At 38.7% G+C, this 14,082-nt stretch overlaps 2 protein-coding genes and 1 non-coding gene across 3 annotated transcripts; 1 reads left to right on the forward strand and 2 right to left on the reverse strand.

Moving 5' to 3' along the window:
- Positions 1 to 1,552: 1,552 nt before the first annotated feature.
- LOC137964012 (uncharacterized) lies at positions 1,553 to 4,938 on the reverse strand. The gene is made up of 2 exons (XM_068811274.1): positions 4,781 to 4,938; positions 1,553 to 1,904 (listed from the first exon to the last, which is right to left on the reverse strand). The coding sequence occupies exons 1-2, from the start codon at positions 4,883 to 4,885 to the stop codon at positions 1,821 to 1,823; spliced, it is 189 nt and encodes a 62-aa protein (XP_068667375.1). The 5' UTR covers positions 4,886 to 4,938; the 3' UTR covers positions 1,553 to 1,820.
- Positions 4,939 to 5,160: 222 nt separating this feature from the next.
- On the forward strand, positions 5,161 to 5,358 carry LOC137964399 (small nucleolar RNA U3). The gene has a single exon (XR_011115595.1). It is a non-coding gene; the product is annotated as a small nucleolar RNA U3 (small nucleolar RNA).
- A 1,688-nt stretch (positions 5,359 to 7,046) lies between these two features.
- On the reverse strand, positions 7,047 to 10,701 carry LOC137963041 (glycerol-3-phosphate dehydrogenase [NAD(+)]-like). The gene is made up of 11 exons (XM_068810220.1): positions 10,134 to 10,701; positions 9,965 to 10,041; positions 9,790 to 9,862; positions 9,484 to 9,701; positions 9,284 to 9,391; positions 8,875 to 8,938; positions 8,597 to 8,634; positions 8,395 to 8,515; positions 8,159 to 8,213; positions 8,020 to 8,068; positions 7,047 to 7,516 (listed from the first exon to the last, which is right to left on the reverse strand). The coding sequence occupies exons 1-11, from the start codon at positions 10,297 to 10,299 to the stop codon at positions 7,334 to 7,336; spliced, it is 1,152 nt and encodes a 383-aa protein (XP_068666321.1). The 5' UTR covers positions 10,300 to 10,701; the 3' UTR covers positions 7,047 to 7,333.
- Between the last annotated feature and the right edge of the window lie 3,381 nt (positions 10,702 to 14,082).

The following is a 14,082-nucleotide window of genomic DNA, read 5'->3' on the forward strand; positions in this document are numbered from 1 at the left end:
TATCCATTAGATAAGATATCTAAAATTATAAATATTCATTTAAAAATTCAGATTAACAAAAAAAAAAAAAAACTATTGTGACTTGTGAAGTCCAAAATCCCTTTTCAAACCCAATGCCAAATCCAGAATATTGTCCAAATCTCAACATGCCCTTGTATAGTCCACACTACATGTTGACGCTTGGATGAGTCGGTCTATGAATGTGACATTTCATGGCAGCTTGTGGGCCAATATATTTCTTTTTATAAATGGGATGTGGAGGTCTGCCCTCCCTTGGTCACATCACTTTTCCAATGTGACCTTATGTACTTCTTCAGTCACCTCAAAAGCCTAATCCTTTTGACAAGTTTTTCACCAATAATTGTCCTAGATTGGGTGCATATGCCCTACACCAATCAGGGGGCATGTTATCTATCTCTCTTTCTCTCACACTCTTTTTGGAAGTCAAACAAGACCTATTTGCTTTGTTGTGAGCATAGAAGTGGCATATTTTAATGAGAAGTAATAAAGGCACTTGGGAGTTTCCTATGATGGTATGTGCATTCATATCACTCATTCTATGGGGAATGTTTTAAGCTTGAATTAATGTGCATCTAAGTTATATAAATAAAAGGGAATCTCTCCTTCATTATTCTTGTGAAAATAGCATTTGTTAGGGAGAAAGAATTTAGAAATGGTAGGCTATTTGTATGGAGTCTCCTAAAATTCGTTTCGAAATGTTTGAAAGTATTGATCTCAGTCTGGGTTCCTATCGATTAAAATAGATAATAAAAATATTAAAATTTGATAAACGGGGAATTAAGTGGGTTATTAATATTTCCAAAATTTCTTAAGTCGTGTTCTTTTCGCATGTGACCCACATGGATAAACCCTAACCATTCGGTTCAATCTATTTTTATCGATCGACCTTATAATTAGTGTTTATCTCCAAACACAGACTATGGGTTTTGCTTTTTTATACATTATTTAACTTATATATTTAAGGAAAAAGAGGTATCATAATTAAGCTTTATATGAGATAATATTAAATTATAATGAATGTTAATCAAGTGAATAGGGTAGAAGAATTGTAAAGGGCATTAGAAGCTTATTTGCTTCATTAACATGATGAACTGAGAATTGTTTTATTTCCTATTATAAACAGATTAGTTTCCTTCTTGCTCTCTAGGAAAGAAAGGTACCCTTGGGTTTATTTTTTCTAGAACTTGTGACATAGGCTTGTAGGTAAACTGAAACTTGGTCCAATTCGTCAGTTTATGTTAAAATTTGCCACAAACCAGGTTTCATGAAACAAATATTCATGTAGATATTTTTATATTAATTACCTCAATTACACCATACAGAGTAAAGAGTAAAATTTTCATTTTAACACAAAAAAGTATACAAAATCTATGTTTTTTTTTTTTTTTTTTTGGTAAATTCGCTCCATGTTTACCCACAAACCAAGAAAAGAGTTTCAGAAAAATGGGTTTGATGAAAGTTTTCAGTAATCACAATTCAGCTTAATCTAAATACAGACATGAAGTAGGTACCCCAGCTTATTTGACTAATGTGTAAGAATTTCTTATCATGCAACTTGGAGTCATAAAGTACATACAAATTCTGCAGAATAGCTCAGAGCAGACTGATTATAGTCATAACACAGTTGGCAAGAAGCAACTGAAGGGAAAAGACCAATGTCTACAAGAGAACAACTCAGCTTCTTATTATGCTTTCAACTGATTTATAACCAAAACAAATCAAAATAAGTTCAAGCAAAATACAGAGTACAAGCTTTAGAAAGACTCTCATGGAATGGGTCCTAAAAATGAGGAAGTTACTCAAAGAGAATCCTTCTGTTTGGCTTGCGCAATCAATTCTTCGCGAACACGCTTAATTTCTGCTGCCCGCTCCAACCGTTCTTTCTGAAATTGGAGATTGCATAAGAGAAAATTGTCAGTAACTAAAAAAACGAAAATAAAGAAGAGAAAACATATAACTACACAAACTGTCTGAAAACCACAAAAGATGTGGAACAAAAGCAGAAAACAAATGTCTATTTGTCCCAAGCAGTTATTTCATTATTAGCCAGTCGCATGAATGAGTCTCAAAATTTGAATCATTAGGCAGAATCTCAGAAACCTTAATATGCACCTGGATTATCCTTCATCAGTGGATGATCACAGGAATATATTGCAACTGAAGGATAATGAACTCCTAATTAGGTTGGCCATTGTCACACCAGGATTTGTGGAAAAACTTGAAGCAAAAATTGGGTCCATAACCACTCATTTACTATTCTGACTATATAGTGACTGAAAACACACTATCATATCTGCTCAAAATATAAATGAGCACTTCACTTCCACCTCCACTCATCATATGGTTAAAACTCGCCAACTTCAATATAGAGGAGCAGTATTTTAAAATAACTTTCAGTATTTCTCTGTAAATGAAACAAAAGATGTTCAGCTTTAATGAAAGTCAAAAGGTCATTCTGTGAAGTAAGCACATTGTCACGAATGATTAGGCCAGGAATAGTCATTTGTCCAGGAAATCTCGTTTAAAGGAAAGCATCACAATAGTTGATAAGGATCACAAAGGAAAAACAAGTTCTGGCATTAGCTACTATAGCGCCTTTGACAATACTGATCAGAAAACAGAAAAACCCTAGGTCATAAGTAACCACAGCAAGAATACCCTTGCTTATCAATGAGATACCACGATCAATACCAAACACTTCTCTTTAAGGATTTAGGTGTCATTACAGTCACCTTCATAGAGGACTGCCATGCTTTCGTTTTTTTTAGTGGCAAAAGACCACACTTTTCATATACAGAATTGGTCTCCTTGAAATAGAAGAACAGAGTTCATGCAGTCTAAATGAGATGTCACTTATTTCACTTATTAACCATTTATGAGGATGGGCATCAGAGCTACTGTATCTGCCACAGGACGTAGTTGGCAAAACAAGACAGACTCCCAAGGCTGTGACTCTTGCCCTGTTCCCAGACATAATATATTAGAAGCAAAGAACTATGTGTAGACAACAACTTACAACAGAAGCATCAAGACGAACAAATACAAATCCACCCTGAGATCAGGACTGCAAAAACAAGACAGGTTTCCCAAACAATAGTATTTGAGAAGCAAAGAACTATGTGCAGACAGACACTAACTTACAACATATAGCAGAAGCATCAAGATAAACAACTGCATATCCACCACGAGGTCAGGGTTAACACAGGTTGTTTCACTTAATGTCAAATAAAGTATAGCTTTTGAAATACTCCCTTAGACAATTCTTGTAGACGGCATAGACAATATGGGAAACAAATGAGAAAAGGAGAGTATCGATTTTTCTTTTTTTGGTGTGTGTGTGAGAGTTTGTGGTTTGCTGGGCTGCTTCAGGAGATAATAAAACAATACTCTAGTTTCCAAGAAGCTGATTTTTCTGAAAGGCTTGTTGATTGTTATAAATAAAAATGAAGACACAGGAAAAAAACTTGTCACGAATAATTTTTTTTTTATTGAAGCTTTGGTTCTTCCCGTTTATTGATTAGTTTTTAATCTTTCAATTCAACTGCAATATTCTGAAATAATTACAACTTTGCTTGGATTCAGTTCCTTCTGTCCTGCTTCAGAAATTAGCAATCTAAATTCAATCATATTGAATACAAAAAAGTATTCTGTTTCCCAGATGGATTGATTATCCTTTCTACAGTGAAGTCTTCATATCAAATTAAACTTATGAAGAGTATTTCTTTTCACAGTCCACTTCAGCAAAGTTCTCAGCAACATTCTCAAACTCTTGTGCCACCTCTGAATTTTCTGCTACCATATCCATACAGCGCCTCATTTCCCACATTCCACAAGTTTTTCGCTTGTCCAACACAGGTTTTCTACCTCAATTCATTTGGGATCCTAATAAAGTCACTAGTTTGCGGAACAACTTTGCCTACCAAAGGTAAGCATGGCATTCTAGTGCATACGGTGCACAATAATGCAAATATAGATTCTACGGGCACTTACTGGGCAAAATCCAGTTCTTATTAGTTGGGAGGAAGCCTTGTAACTACAGCTGGCTATTTTAGGAGGAACCAGCCCAACTTTAGCAGTTTTAAATATTAATCAGTACTTTCTGTCTTTCACTGAAAACCTCTTGATTCAGTTTTGACGAGTGTGCAGAAATACAATTAGGTATAATGGTTTAGACTATCAGTTTAGATAAGTTATAATACATTCAGTGGCCACAGTAAATTTTACAGGCTTTGAACGCCCGTCTTAAATTACGTCTCTACTTCAGTTTAAACGATATTTCTGATTCTAACTTTTCATTTGCCCTAGTTTTGTTTACCAGGAGGGATGACCAAAGCAACTGAACCTTTGACAAGATAGTAACCTTACGGAGGTTCTTCACTTGCACCAAAGGTAGGTGTTGCGGTAAAATATAACAAATTTCCAAGCGCATTCGAGCAACAAACTGTCCAATTCAAGACCAGAAATGTCAAGCTGATACTGAGGTTTGAACCTTCAGATAAATAAGATCTTCCACCCACACATCAGGGGAAAAATATATAAGAAATGGGTAGTTTCCTAATCCGTTTCATTAACTGAAAAACTCCTAAAATGAATTCTCAAAAGCTCCGCCGTCCCATCTTAAGCTGGTAGAGTACTTACGTCCGCAATTCACATGTTGATTACAGATTAAAGTATAAATTCCCCAAAACATAGGAAATGCAAGAGAAGATTCAGAGAATTTCGACAACATAAGAGGCAAAAAGGGACCAAAGAAGCCCACCTTTTCGTCCTGATGAAGAGCGATCCAAACGTGCACTTTTTCCATCGATTGCCAGAAAATAAAGGCTCCAAGAGTCATAGCGAAATATGTAGCAACTCGCACCATTTTCTTCCTTCTCTCTGAGATGCTTCTCCCGCACCTTCTCTGCTCCCGGCGGAAAGACGAGAATACAAGACGGATGGAAAAAATAAACGTCGATATACATACTGGAGCCTGACCCGCCAAGTCCACCCGTGACTCGAACGGGGCGACTCGGAATAGAGAGGGATCAGGCCGAATCAGTACTATCACGGATCATAGCGGTTAGCCACTTTAGTCCCACATAGATAAATTAAACCGGCCTGTGAACATTGATTAATGTGGTACAAGGTGTTCATTGCACGATCTTACTTGAACAGGATCTGTTTTATAGATTGTACAACTTGTGTCCTTAGCACTAAGGAAACGAGCACCAAAGTCTGCTCGATGAACCAGAACCGTGCGATCAGAGCATGATTGGCGGCCAAGACCCCGCTGTGGAGGATCGTTCTCGGTTGGTCTCGGCCGCTGAGATGGTCGCAAGGTTAGTCTGACAGACTACTATCTTGTGCCATAGCAGCAACTCGCGAGAAGATTCTTCTTCGTTCCTGCTGGACCCTAGTTTTTTTAATCAAACCCTCGAATCGGACAATGCGACGAGCCCAAAGCAGAGCAGATGTGAACCTTCCGTTGCAAGAAGCGGAATGCGATCCACACCCGGCTGAGATTCTCCCGTAGATCCTGTAACCTGAGCAGGTGAACACTGATCGTACTGTTATAATGGGAGAGATGTTCTCCTGGGGATTGAACAGAAGCTATTTGACGAAATCCTCCCAGTGCGACGAGCCCAAAGCAGAGCAGATGTGAACCTTCCGTTGCAAGAAGCGGAATGCGATCCACACCCGGCTGAGATTCTCCCGTAGATCCTGTAACCTGAGCAGGTGAACACTGATCGTACTGTTATAATGGGAGAGATGTTCTCCTGGGGATTGAACAGAAGCTATTTGACGAAATCCTCCCAGAGCGGCAGCCATGCTGCGCAACCGCTGAGAAATGCCTCTCCTCTCGAGATTTTACATTCACCGCATTTTCTTGTGATCAGATTCAGAGTGAGATTGGACAAGCTCAACATGATCATGCGGAAAAAAATCGAAAAAGCGGCTACTCTCCGATGAGAAATGAAGAACATCGTCAGCTGCAGAGGGTTAAAATCGGCGAAACCGAAGCAGTCGACGAAGGGGAGAAGTCAAAATTAGAACAAGCAAAACCGATCGACATATCAGGTAACCGCCGATCCTACCCAGTCAACTCGATAAGATTCCTACCGTTACATCAGGCAACGGCCGAAACTTTTGAGTGAACTCAGTATGACTCGGTCACAAATTTTATCGTAACATCTGCAAACGGCCGATTTTACCGCGTCACCCCGGATTGACTCGGTTAGGGTTGTCGCCGTTACATAAGAGCAAAAACGTTACAAAGCCGTTACGGCCCCTTAATAACGGCCGATAAGCCGTTACAAGATGTTGGTATCGCCCGATACGGTCATTGTAACGACAACTTTAGTGCTTGTAGCGGCCGAGATGAGCACAAATTTGGCCCGATATTTCGGTTGAATATCGTAACGTATAGGATTGCTGGAGGGAAATACTTCCATAATTTATTCTGGACGAGTTAAGCTTTACTTGAATTTTAGATTTGAATTTCTTTTCAGCTGTAAGGCTGCTGCATCTAGCAATGATGAAGAGAGGGAGGGAAGCTTGTGGTCCTTGAGGAGCAACACAATCTGGCATGAGAGGCTGGATTCTCAATGTTCTGGATCCGAAGTTTAAAACCAGAAAGAAGAGCAGCCAATTTAATCAAAGAGTGAAGGTATCATCTGATATGAATATGATTTTGAAAAAACCAATAGCATTTATGATCCATAGCGTATCATCATGTTCTATTAATTTTTATTTTTAATAATTTTTAAACCAAAAAACTAACAAATATGGTCTGATACCTGTAAAGTTCAAAAACAAATACAGAAAATCGTCCTCTTCTCCAATCGATCATCCGTTGTTTTTTTCCGAACAAGGTTTCAATTCAGTCTGTGTTTTTCACTTCTGAAATGGAAAGGATCCCAGCTACTGAAACAATGAATCTCTTCCTATTAAATCTACCAGTTTCTGGCTTCTTTTTAACCGTTCGAGCAGAACGAAAAATCCAACAATGGAAACTTTCGTGTAGAAGTTCCCAGTCATGTCAATGAAACAGGAACTGAAGTATTTTATATATTACTCGTTGCAGAAAAGCAACTAGAAAATACTCATTCATCACAAAGATAACTGCATTTGAAATCTTATGTCCTTAAGTTTTGTCCCTGTTCTAATTGTCTGTGACAGTGTACTCTACATGCTGCTTCATCAAGTCTGCATGAAAGGCCAACTTGCTGGCCCCATGCTCATGATCGTTTGCAAACCTCCAACCAGAGGTTTCAATGGAGAGAGAATTTCAAGGGCTTTCCTGGTCTGTGTTTGCTTTTTTCACGAGGAGCTAGTGATAGATAGCAGAGTCCTCCACTGAGTAGAATTTGGGTATGTCTTCCTTATATTCGACTATGGCTGAAGGTGGAAGAAGGCCAATCGATATCTCATACACAGTTGTGAAAAGTGGAAACAAATCTGCCCATCCCTTGCTACGCATGACCTCGTACAGCTCTTTTGCTGTCGATACACCCTTCAAGAACGAATAAAATGAAGATTAGGTTGAAAATTAAAACAATGAGCCACCAAAGCCAAACACGAAAAAACTTGTCTAGACTTTGTTGAATCACTCTTACTGGACACAGGATTAGTATTTGAGTTCCCATTTCCCTGTGTTGAAGTTGGAGTCATTTATCATGTAGAATATCAACAAAAGTGCAGGATAGTTTGATCTCTATTTTAGCCATGAAAGGACTCTTCATGGTGAGACCGGATCTACTAGAAAGAAAAAGAGCATGCCTCTGAAACGGCACATACCGATTTGCCAAGTGATGAGACCCATTGACATGGTCCTTCACCTGGCAAATTCATGAACACTTTCCATTTCAGCAGATCTCAACCCTATTGGGTCTTCAAGCATTGAGTTGAAACAGATGACAGCCAATAAAATTTCCAGTAATTCCTGTATAGAGTAAAAATGAACTATATAGTTAAGTGGTTTTAACTCTGGGGTGGTAACAAAGTGACTGTTTCTACCTGTAGTTTCTGACCCTGGAGCATCTCTGCTTCTAACTCATCAAAAGACCTGCCATCAGCAAGCAAAGATTAGTTGCGTCTGATTAGCCAAGTCATTTCAGTTAACCCAAAAAATAGTATTAAAAGAAAGGAGTTGAACCTTTTTCCACCGTTCCTGGCAAAAGCCTCTGCAACTTTTCTGTTTCTTCCTCCCACTGTTCCATAGAAAGATCGACTGTTTACAGAATTCAAAAAATAATATTTGGGCCTGGTGGCCAACTCCTTGTATAGGTGTGAGATCATGGTTTTTGAACAGAACTCAGTGAGTACTTCAATTGAGTATGTGCATAAATAAAGTTGCAAACAGAATAAAGTTGGAAACTTATGACTACATACGACAGGTAGTGATCAGGTCAGCTACTCCGCAACTTTCAAAGAAGGTGCTATCTTTAACTGATGGAAACATGAGCTTTGAAAATGCACGCATCTCTTTCAACCCAATTCTCATTATTGCTGCCTGAGAATTATTTAATAAATAGTGAGAAACAGTTATGCTTTATGGTTTATTAAATCTCCTAGTTTATTAAATTTCCTCTACCTTGGTGTTGCTTCCCATATCCAAGCCATCCACAAGACCTGTAAATCTTTTCCATTAGTTCATGAAAACAATTTAATCCACAGGTGTAAATTGCACTCCAAAAACACTGCTCACTCCATGACCCTTTGGTGACAGGATGTGTTGGTCTGGTTACCATATTCCCATCACCATACTGTCATGAAATGGAGAGTGACAGGGTTTCAATGTAACTTCAGCGATTGAGCTAGACACAAGATTACTCTCTGAACATTGAGTTGAAGTTTCAGAATTGGAAAAACCTGCCCCAATGGCCACCACATTTTTCAGTGTTCCACACAGTTCGACTCCCTCCACGTCTTGAACCTGCTCGCATTCTCCCAAAATACATTGACTGTTATTGAACTAGAGCATGGACCAAAAATTTCTAATATGCAAATCAGTTGCATCCACTTTGGAGGCAAAAGAATTATAGGTTTTCAAACATCTATGGATCAAATGACATTTTGGATTCACTGAACCTACAGGATCTTCTACTCAGTTCTGCACCATATTTCTATCAAAGGTTGGCATGGCCGTCCTTTGTTCTAATTAACAGTTGTATTAAGATGCTATTCTCATAAAAAAACTGAACAAAGGGAACCTCCAAGCTAATAACATTGATTCCATTTTTAGATTTTGCAGGTTCCTCTAAAGATAGACTGAACTCACTGCTGATACAAGGAAATATGGAGTACGGAACAACCGGACCCATTTCTCAGCAACTTCCTTATTTTCTCTAAATCCTACTGTAGCTTCACTGAACTTTTCAGCAGCAATCTGCAGCAAAATAATATAAATTTGTTGAGAGTCAACAACTGAACCCTCTAAAGAGACTGAAAAAGAGGATCAGACAAGGAGGGCCCCAACACCTCATTAGCTATATTTGCTCCCATGAGGACACAACAGTTGACCCCGAGCAGTTCTGTGATGAGGTTGGAAATCATGCATGGGCCCTCTGGTTTAACCTCCATGCCCTTGATGAGGGAGATGGCCTCCACATCTCCTTTTATCTTCCCCACCAATGTCTTGCATATTCCCTCCATGAACTGATGTGGAGTTACAAAAACCAGCATGTTTGCATCTTGCACTGCAGAATACTTCCTTACTCAAAAACGAGCATTCAAATAATAGTTAAAGGGGAGAGTCTCAATCTATCAGGCCAGGGAAATAGTTACCAGCATGCTCAAGTTCTGGATCTGCAACAACATTTTTCCCTAACTTTACGCCTGGAAGATACTTAACATTCTCCTGTTTAACAGATTACATGCATGCATACAACGCTCATGTCTGAAACTTAGAAACCATGAGGATTCAAATTGAAATGTGATAAGTTACTCGATTCTAGCTCACATTGGTTCTATTGATGACATCGGAGAGTTTTTCTCCCGAAGGCAGTATTTCCTCAAACACCCACATCCTCACTTCATCTGGAAGAGACTTGATTTGGGTTCAATGGTGTAATTCAACAAAGAAGAAAGACAAATTCCAGGAGACCCATTCGAAGGAGAGGTGCTCTTACCATGGAAGGAAGACAACTTGAGGGTGTTAGAAGCGATGAGTTTAGCCGCAACACTGCCCCAATTTCCACTACCAACGACAGTCACCTTCGATTTGCTAACGGGCTCATCCCGTCCCTCCTCTACCTGGCAGGACAATTTCTCTTCCTCTGTAAAAGCAGGTGCCATCGAATTCTGCTTACCTGTATCTCAGAGGCGAATAACTGTTTCCCTTCAGGGGGTAGAGTGGGAGAGAGAAAGAAGGGCGAAGTTTGTTATAAGGGGGGGAGGTCGGCGGTGAAGGCAGACAGGTTTCGAAAGAAACGAGGCAAATGGCGGTCACCTCAATGGAGAATGAGACGCGCTCTTTCTATCTCTATCAGGGGCTTCTCTCCCTGGTCGTTATTTACGATCTGGGCGCTTTGTTGCGAGCTGCAACCCGTCAACGAATCGCAGTGCCATGAGGGAAAATTTTACTGGTTTTGAAGACGGAACGGGCGCGTTTGAAACGGCTGGCAGTTTCCATCTGGGGAACGGGTGGTCTTCCGGAATTTGGATCAGCCAGCTGCTTGGACCATTCGGACCACCTCCTGTAATTCCGTGAGGGGCACTGCACCCCTCACAAGTAACAATAAAAAGGCAAGGGGTACCCTTCCTTCTCTTGAAAAGGGAAGGTTTTTGCTTTTGACACAAAAGTGAGAGGGGGGCACCCTCTTTGTTTATTCATCAAGAGCTGTGTTATTGTGTCCCTTCCAATGTTGTTATGGTGGACTTCTCTAGTATCAAAGCCGGGGTCATATCCTCGCTCAGTCTATGAACTCGTAAGTACATTAGAACTTGGTCTTTCTTTGTCAATTTAATTTAGATTTGTAGTCTAGCTAACATCCTATGGATATGGCTCATGTATCCTTGTATATTGTATGTTGGTTGGATGGAAAAGATAAATTGTGGTCTATATACTTTCTCATCAAGGAGTGTTAGAAGTTGGGTCCAAGAGTTATCCCAAAATGACTAGTTAAGTTACGAATAATCTTTTCCAATTAATAAAGAGGATCGTTTACTTTTTTTCATATGACAATTCTTTTCAACACTCCAAACTCATGTATAGACAATTTGGGCACATGTTATGATATCGTATTAGAAGTTGACTCTATAGATCATCTAAAAAATGACTAGCCAACTCAGAAATCCTTTTTTTTCCCTACTTAATTCAACTAAGAAATCCTTTCCAACACATGAAGATCATGATCTAAGTGTCCTGCAAGAGTGCGATGATGGAAATCATGATCTATCATACAATAATAGAATGTGTGTAAGAGTCGTGTTTATTTTGTTCTAGTGTTTTGAAAGTAGGTCTTATTTCAACTGGGTTATAAATAGCCTTTGAATATCGTCATCGCAAAGGCTTTTGTGTATAATTGAATCAAAGTTTTTCTCTCACCATGGAATCTCACTTTGTATGATGCTTTCTTTTTTGTTCCTTTTTAATCCTTTTTCTTTGCACATTGTGTTGCAAATACACAACCTAGATTTTTTTTTAGTCTCACATCTGGTATAAAGCCAAGTTAAAAGGGAAGGGTGTTTTCTTACAATTTCACATTCAAAAATCTTTCATGACATCTAATAACAATTCGATTAACATCATCTTGCCTCTAAAAATTAAAGACAAGGGAAACTATAAGCATTGGAGCTCGCAAATGATAGTTCAATTTACACTCAAGATTTGCTAGATGTGGTGGAGAACGGTTGGTTATAAGGAATAAGAGAAAGATAGATTGACTTCAAAGAAGCAAAATAATTTAAAAAAACAGAAAAAATATGTGAAAACATTCTTAAGCATTATGCAAACCATAGAGAAATCCATCTTACTCAAATTACATAGGGCAAAAACTTCCAAGGAGGCCTAGGACATGGTCCATGCAACTTATAGAGGAGAGAATCCTAAAAAGGGGTAAAACTACAATATTTATATCTTTAGTTTGAGACTATGAAGATAACTAGTACAAAGAGTATCTCTAAGTATTTTGAACGGTTCAAATGGAGAATAATGGAGAGACCATTGACCAAGAAAAGTTAGTGGAGAAAACTTTCAAATCAGTCACTAAGAAGTGTCAGCCTAATATTTGCCTTATGAAAAATTCAAGGATTTGATGTAAAATAACACTGAACTCTTTCCTTGGATCCTTACAAGTACATGAGATTAAGCTGAAAAAGGACGAGGAGGACGAGGTTGCACAAGCCTTGTAGAATCAATTGACTTTAAATGGTGACAAATTGTAAGTTGCCTAATAACTCTAGAAAAAGAGGTGCCCAGAATAATGGAAGGTGACACAACAACAATGAGATTAGGAAAATAAAGAACAAGTCAAAGATTTACTACTTTAAGTACAAGTAGTATGAACTTTATAAATCTCATTGTTTGAGTCAGAAAGATCAAGGTTTAAATGAGTAAGTTAGGATAGTGAGGGCATGTGACAATGACTTAGACGTAGTAAAGGTATTGCTACTCACATGCCATGTTCCGATGGAAGACCAGAAAAATATTTGGTTCTTGGAGACAAGATGTAGAAATCACATGTGCAACCATTAAGAACTCTATAATGTCAGAGCTAGGTGCTTCTGGTCCACCTGGGTTAGGTTTCGTCCGCCCCTGATCCACTAATGGGTTAGGTACTTGGCTTTTCGCACCTTAAACGACTAGTCTTTTTGGGTTGTATTGGCTAGGTATCTGACTAAGAACTCTGAAGTTAAGCGAGCCTAAGCGAGAATAATCTTAAGATGGGTGACCTCCTGCGAAGTTGCTAGGCGTTTGACATGGTATCAGAGCAGGGCACGCCAGGTCCGTCATTCGAATCCCGTGAGAGACAACTCCAGAATAGGCGAGGTGGGTGTCAGAGCTAGGTGGTTCCGATCCACTTGGGTTAGGTTCCGTCTGCCCCTGGTCTACTAATGGGGTAGGTACTCGATTTTTCGCACCTTAAACGACTAGTCTTTTCGGGTTGTATTGGCTAGGTATCTGACTAAGAACTCTGAAGTTAAGCGAGAGTAATCTTAGGATGGGTGACCTCCTGGACATATACTTCACTAAACAATAAAGTTTATTCCAAGATGAAATTTGGAAAAATAGTTGAGTTCCTTTCATGGGAAAGTGACAAATCAATATTTCAACAAATGATGGGTCTACCATGCATCACAAATATTTACTATGTATCACATATACTTCACTAAACAATAAAGTTTGTTCCAAGATGAAATTTGGAAAAATAGTTGAGTTCCTTTCATGGGAAAGTGACAAATCAATATTTCAACAAATGATGGGTCTACCGTGCATCACAAATATTTACTATGTATCAAGGCTACAAGTAAACTTACTCAACATGGGACAAGTTAGAAAAAGGTATATCGTATGACCATGGAGCATGGTCTTTGCACCATCAAAGAAAGTCATAAGCAATTCAATGTAAAAGTACCTATTTCATCAAATAGAAAATTTCCTTTGCATGTTACATATTCTATATGTTTGAATTGTTGTATGAAAGATGATACATGATTGTGGGATTGACGATTTGAGCATGTAAATTTTGATAGCCTAGAGTGGTTAGTTAGGTTAGATATGGTGCATGATTTACTTATCATTCATTCTCCTGGGATTGTCTGTGAAAGATGAGTCATGGGAAAGAAAGCTAGAAATGCATTTCCATCTAGATAGTCATGGTGTACCAAGAAATTCAGATTTGTGTGGACCACTAGAGATATCCCCTAATGGGGGGTATAAGCATTTTATCATTTTCATTGATGACTTTAGTTGGAAGACATGGGTTTATTTTCTTAAATAGAAATACAAGACTATGGATTTGTTTAAAGAATTTAAATCCTATGTTGAGAAGCAAAGTGAGCATATGCTATTAAGACTTAGAATAGACCGAGGAACAAAGTACTTGGTGAGGGATGACATCCTTAAGTAGTATGGCA

The sequence above is a fragment of the Aristolochia californica genome, unplaced genomic scaffold (genome assembly GCF_029961685.1).
Source record: "Aristolochia californica isolate CCGP_79_NKW_82.1479 unplaced genomic scaffold, dmAriCali1.0.hap1 SCAF_4, whole genome shotgun sequence".
Classification (NCBI taxonomy): Eukaryota; Viridiplantae; Streptophyta; class Magnoliopsida; order Piperales; family Aristolochiaceae; genus Aristolochia; species Aristolochia californica.

Excerpts from the sequence above, each read along its gene's own strand:
- LOC137963041 (XM_068810220.1), bottom strand. The coding sequence starts at position 10,299 with ATGGCACCTGCTTTTACAGAGGAAGAGAAATTGTCCTGCCAGGTAGAG. Across the intron at positions 8,214-8,394 it reads TGACCTGATCACTACCTGTC|TGGGAGGAAGAAACAGAAAA; the intron begins GTATGTAGTCAT and ends TCTATGGAACAG. Across the intron at positions 8,069-8,158 it reads GCCAGGAACGGTGGAAAAAG|GTCTTTTGATGAGTTAGAAG; the intron begins GTTCAACTCCTT and ends TGCTGATGGCAG.
- LOC137964012 (XM_068811274.1), bottom strand. The coding sequence starts at position 4,885 with ATGGTGCGAGTTGCTACATATTTCGCTATGACTCTTGGAGCCTTTATT. Across the intron at positions 1,905-4,780 it reads CTCTTCATCAGGACGAAAAG|AAAGAACGGTTGGAGCGGGC; the intron begins GTGGGCTTCTTT and ends CTCCAATTTCAG.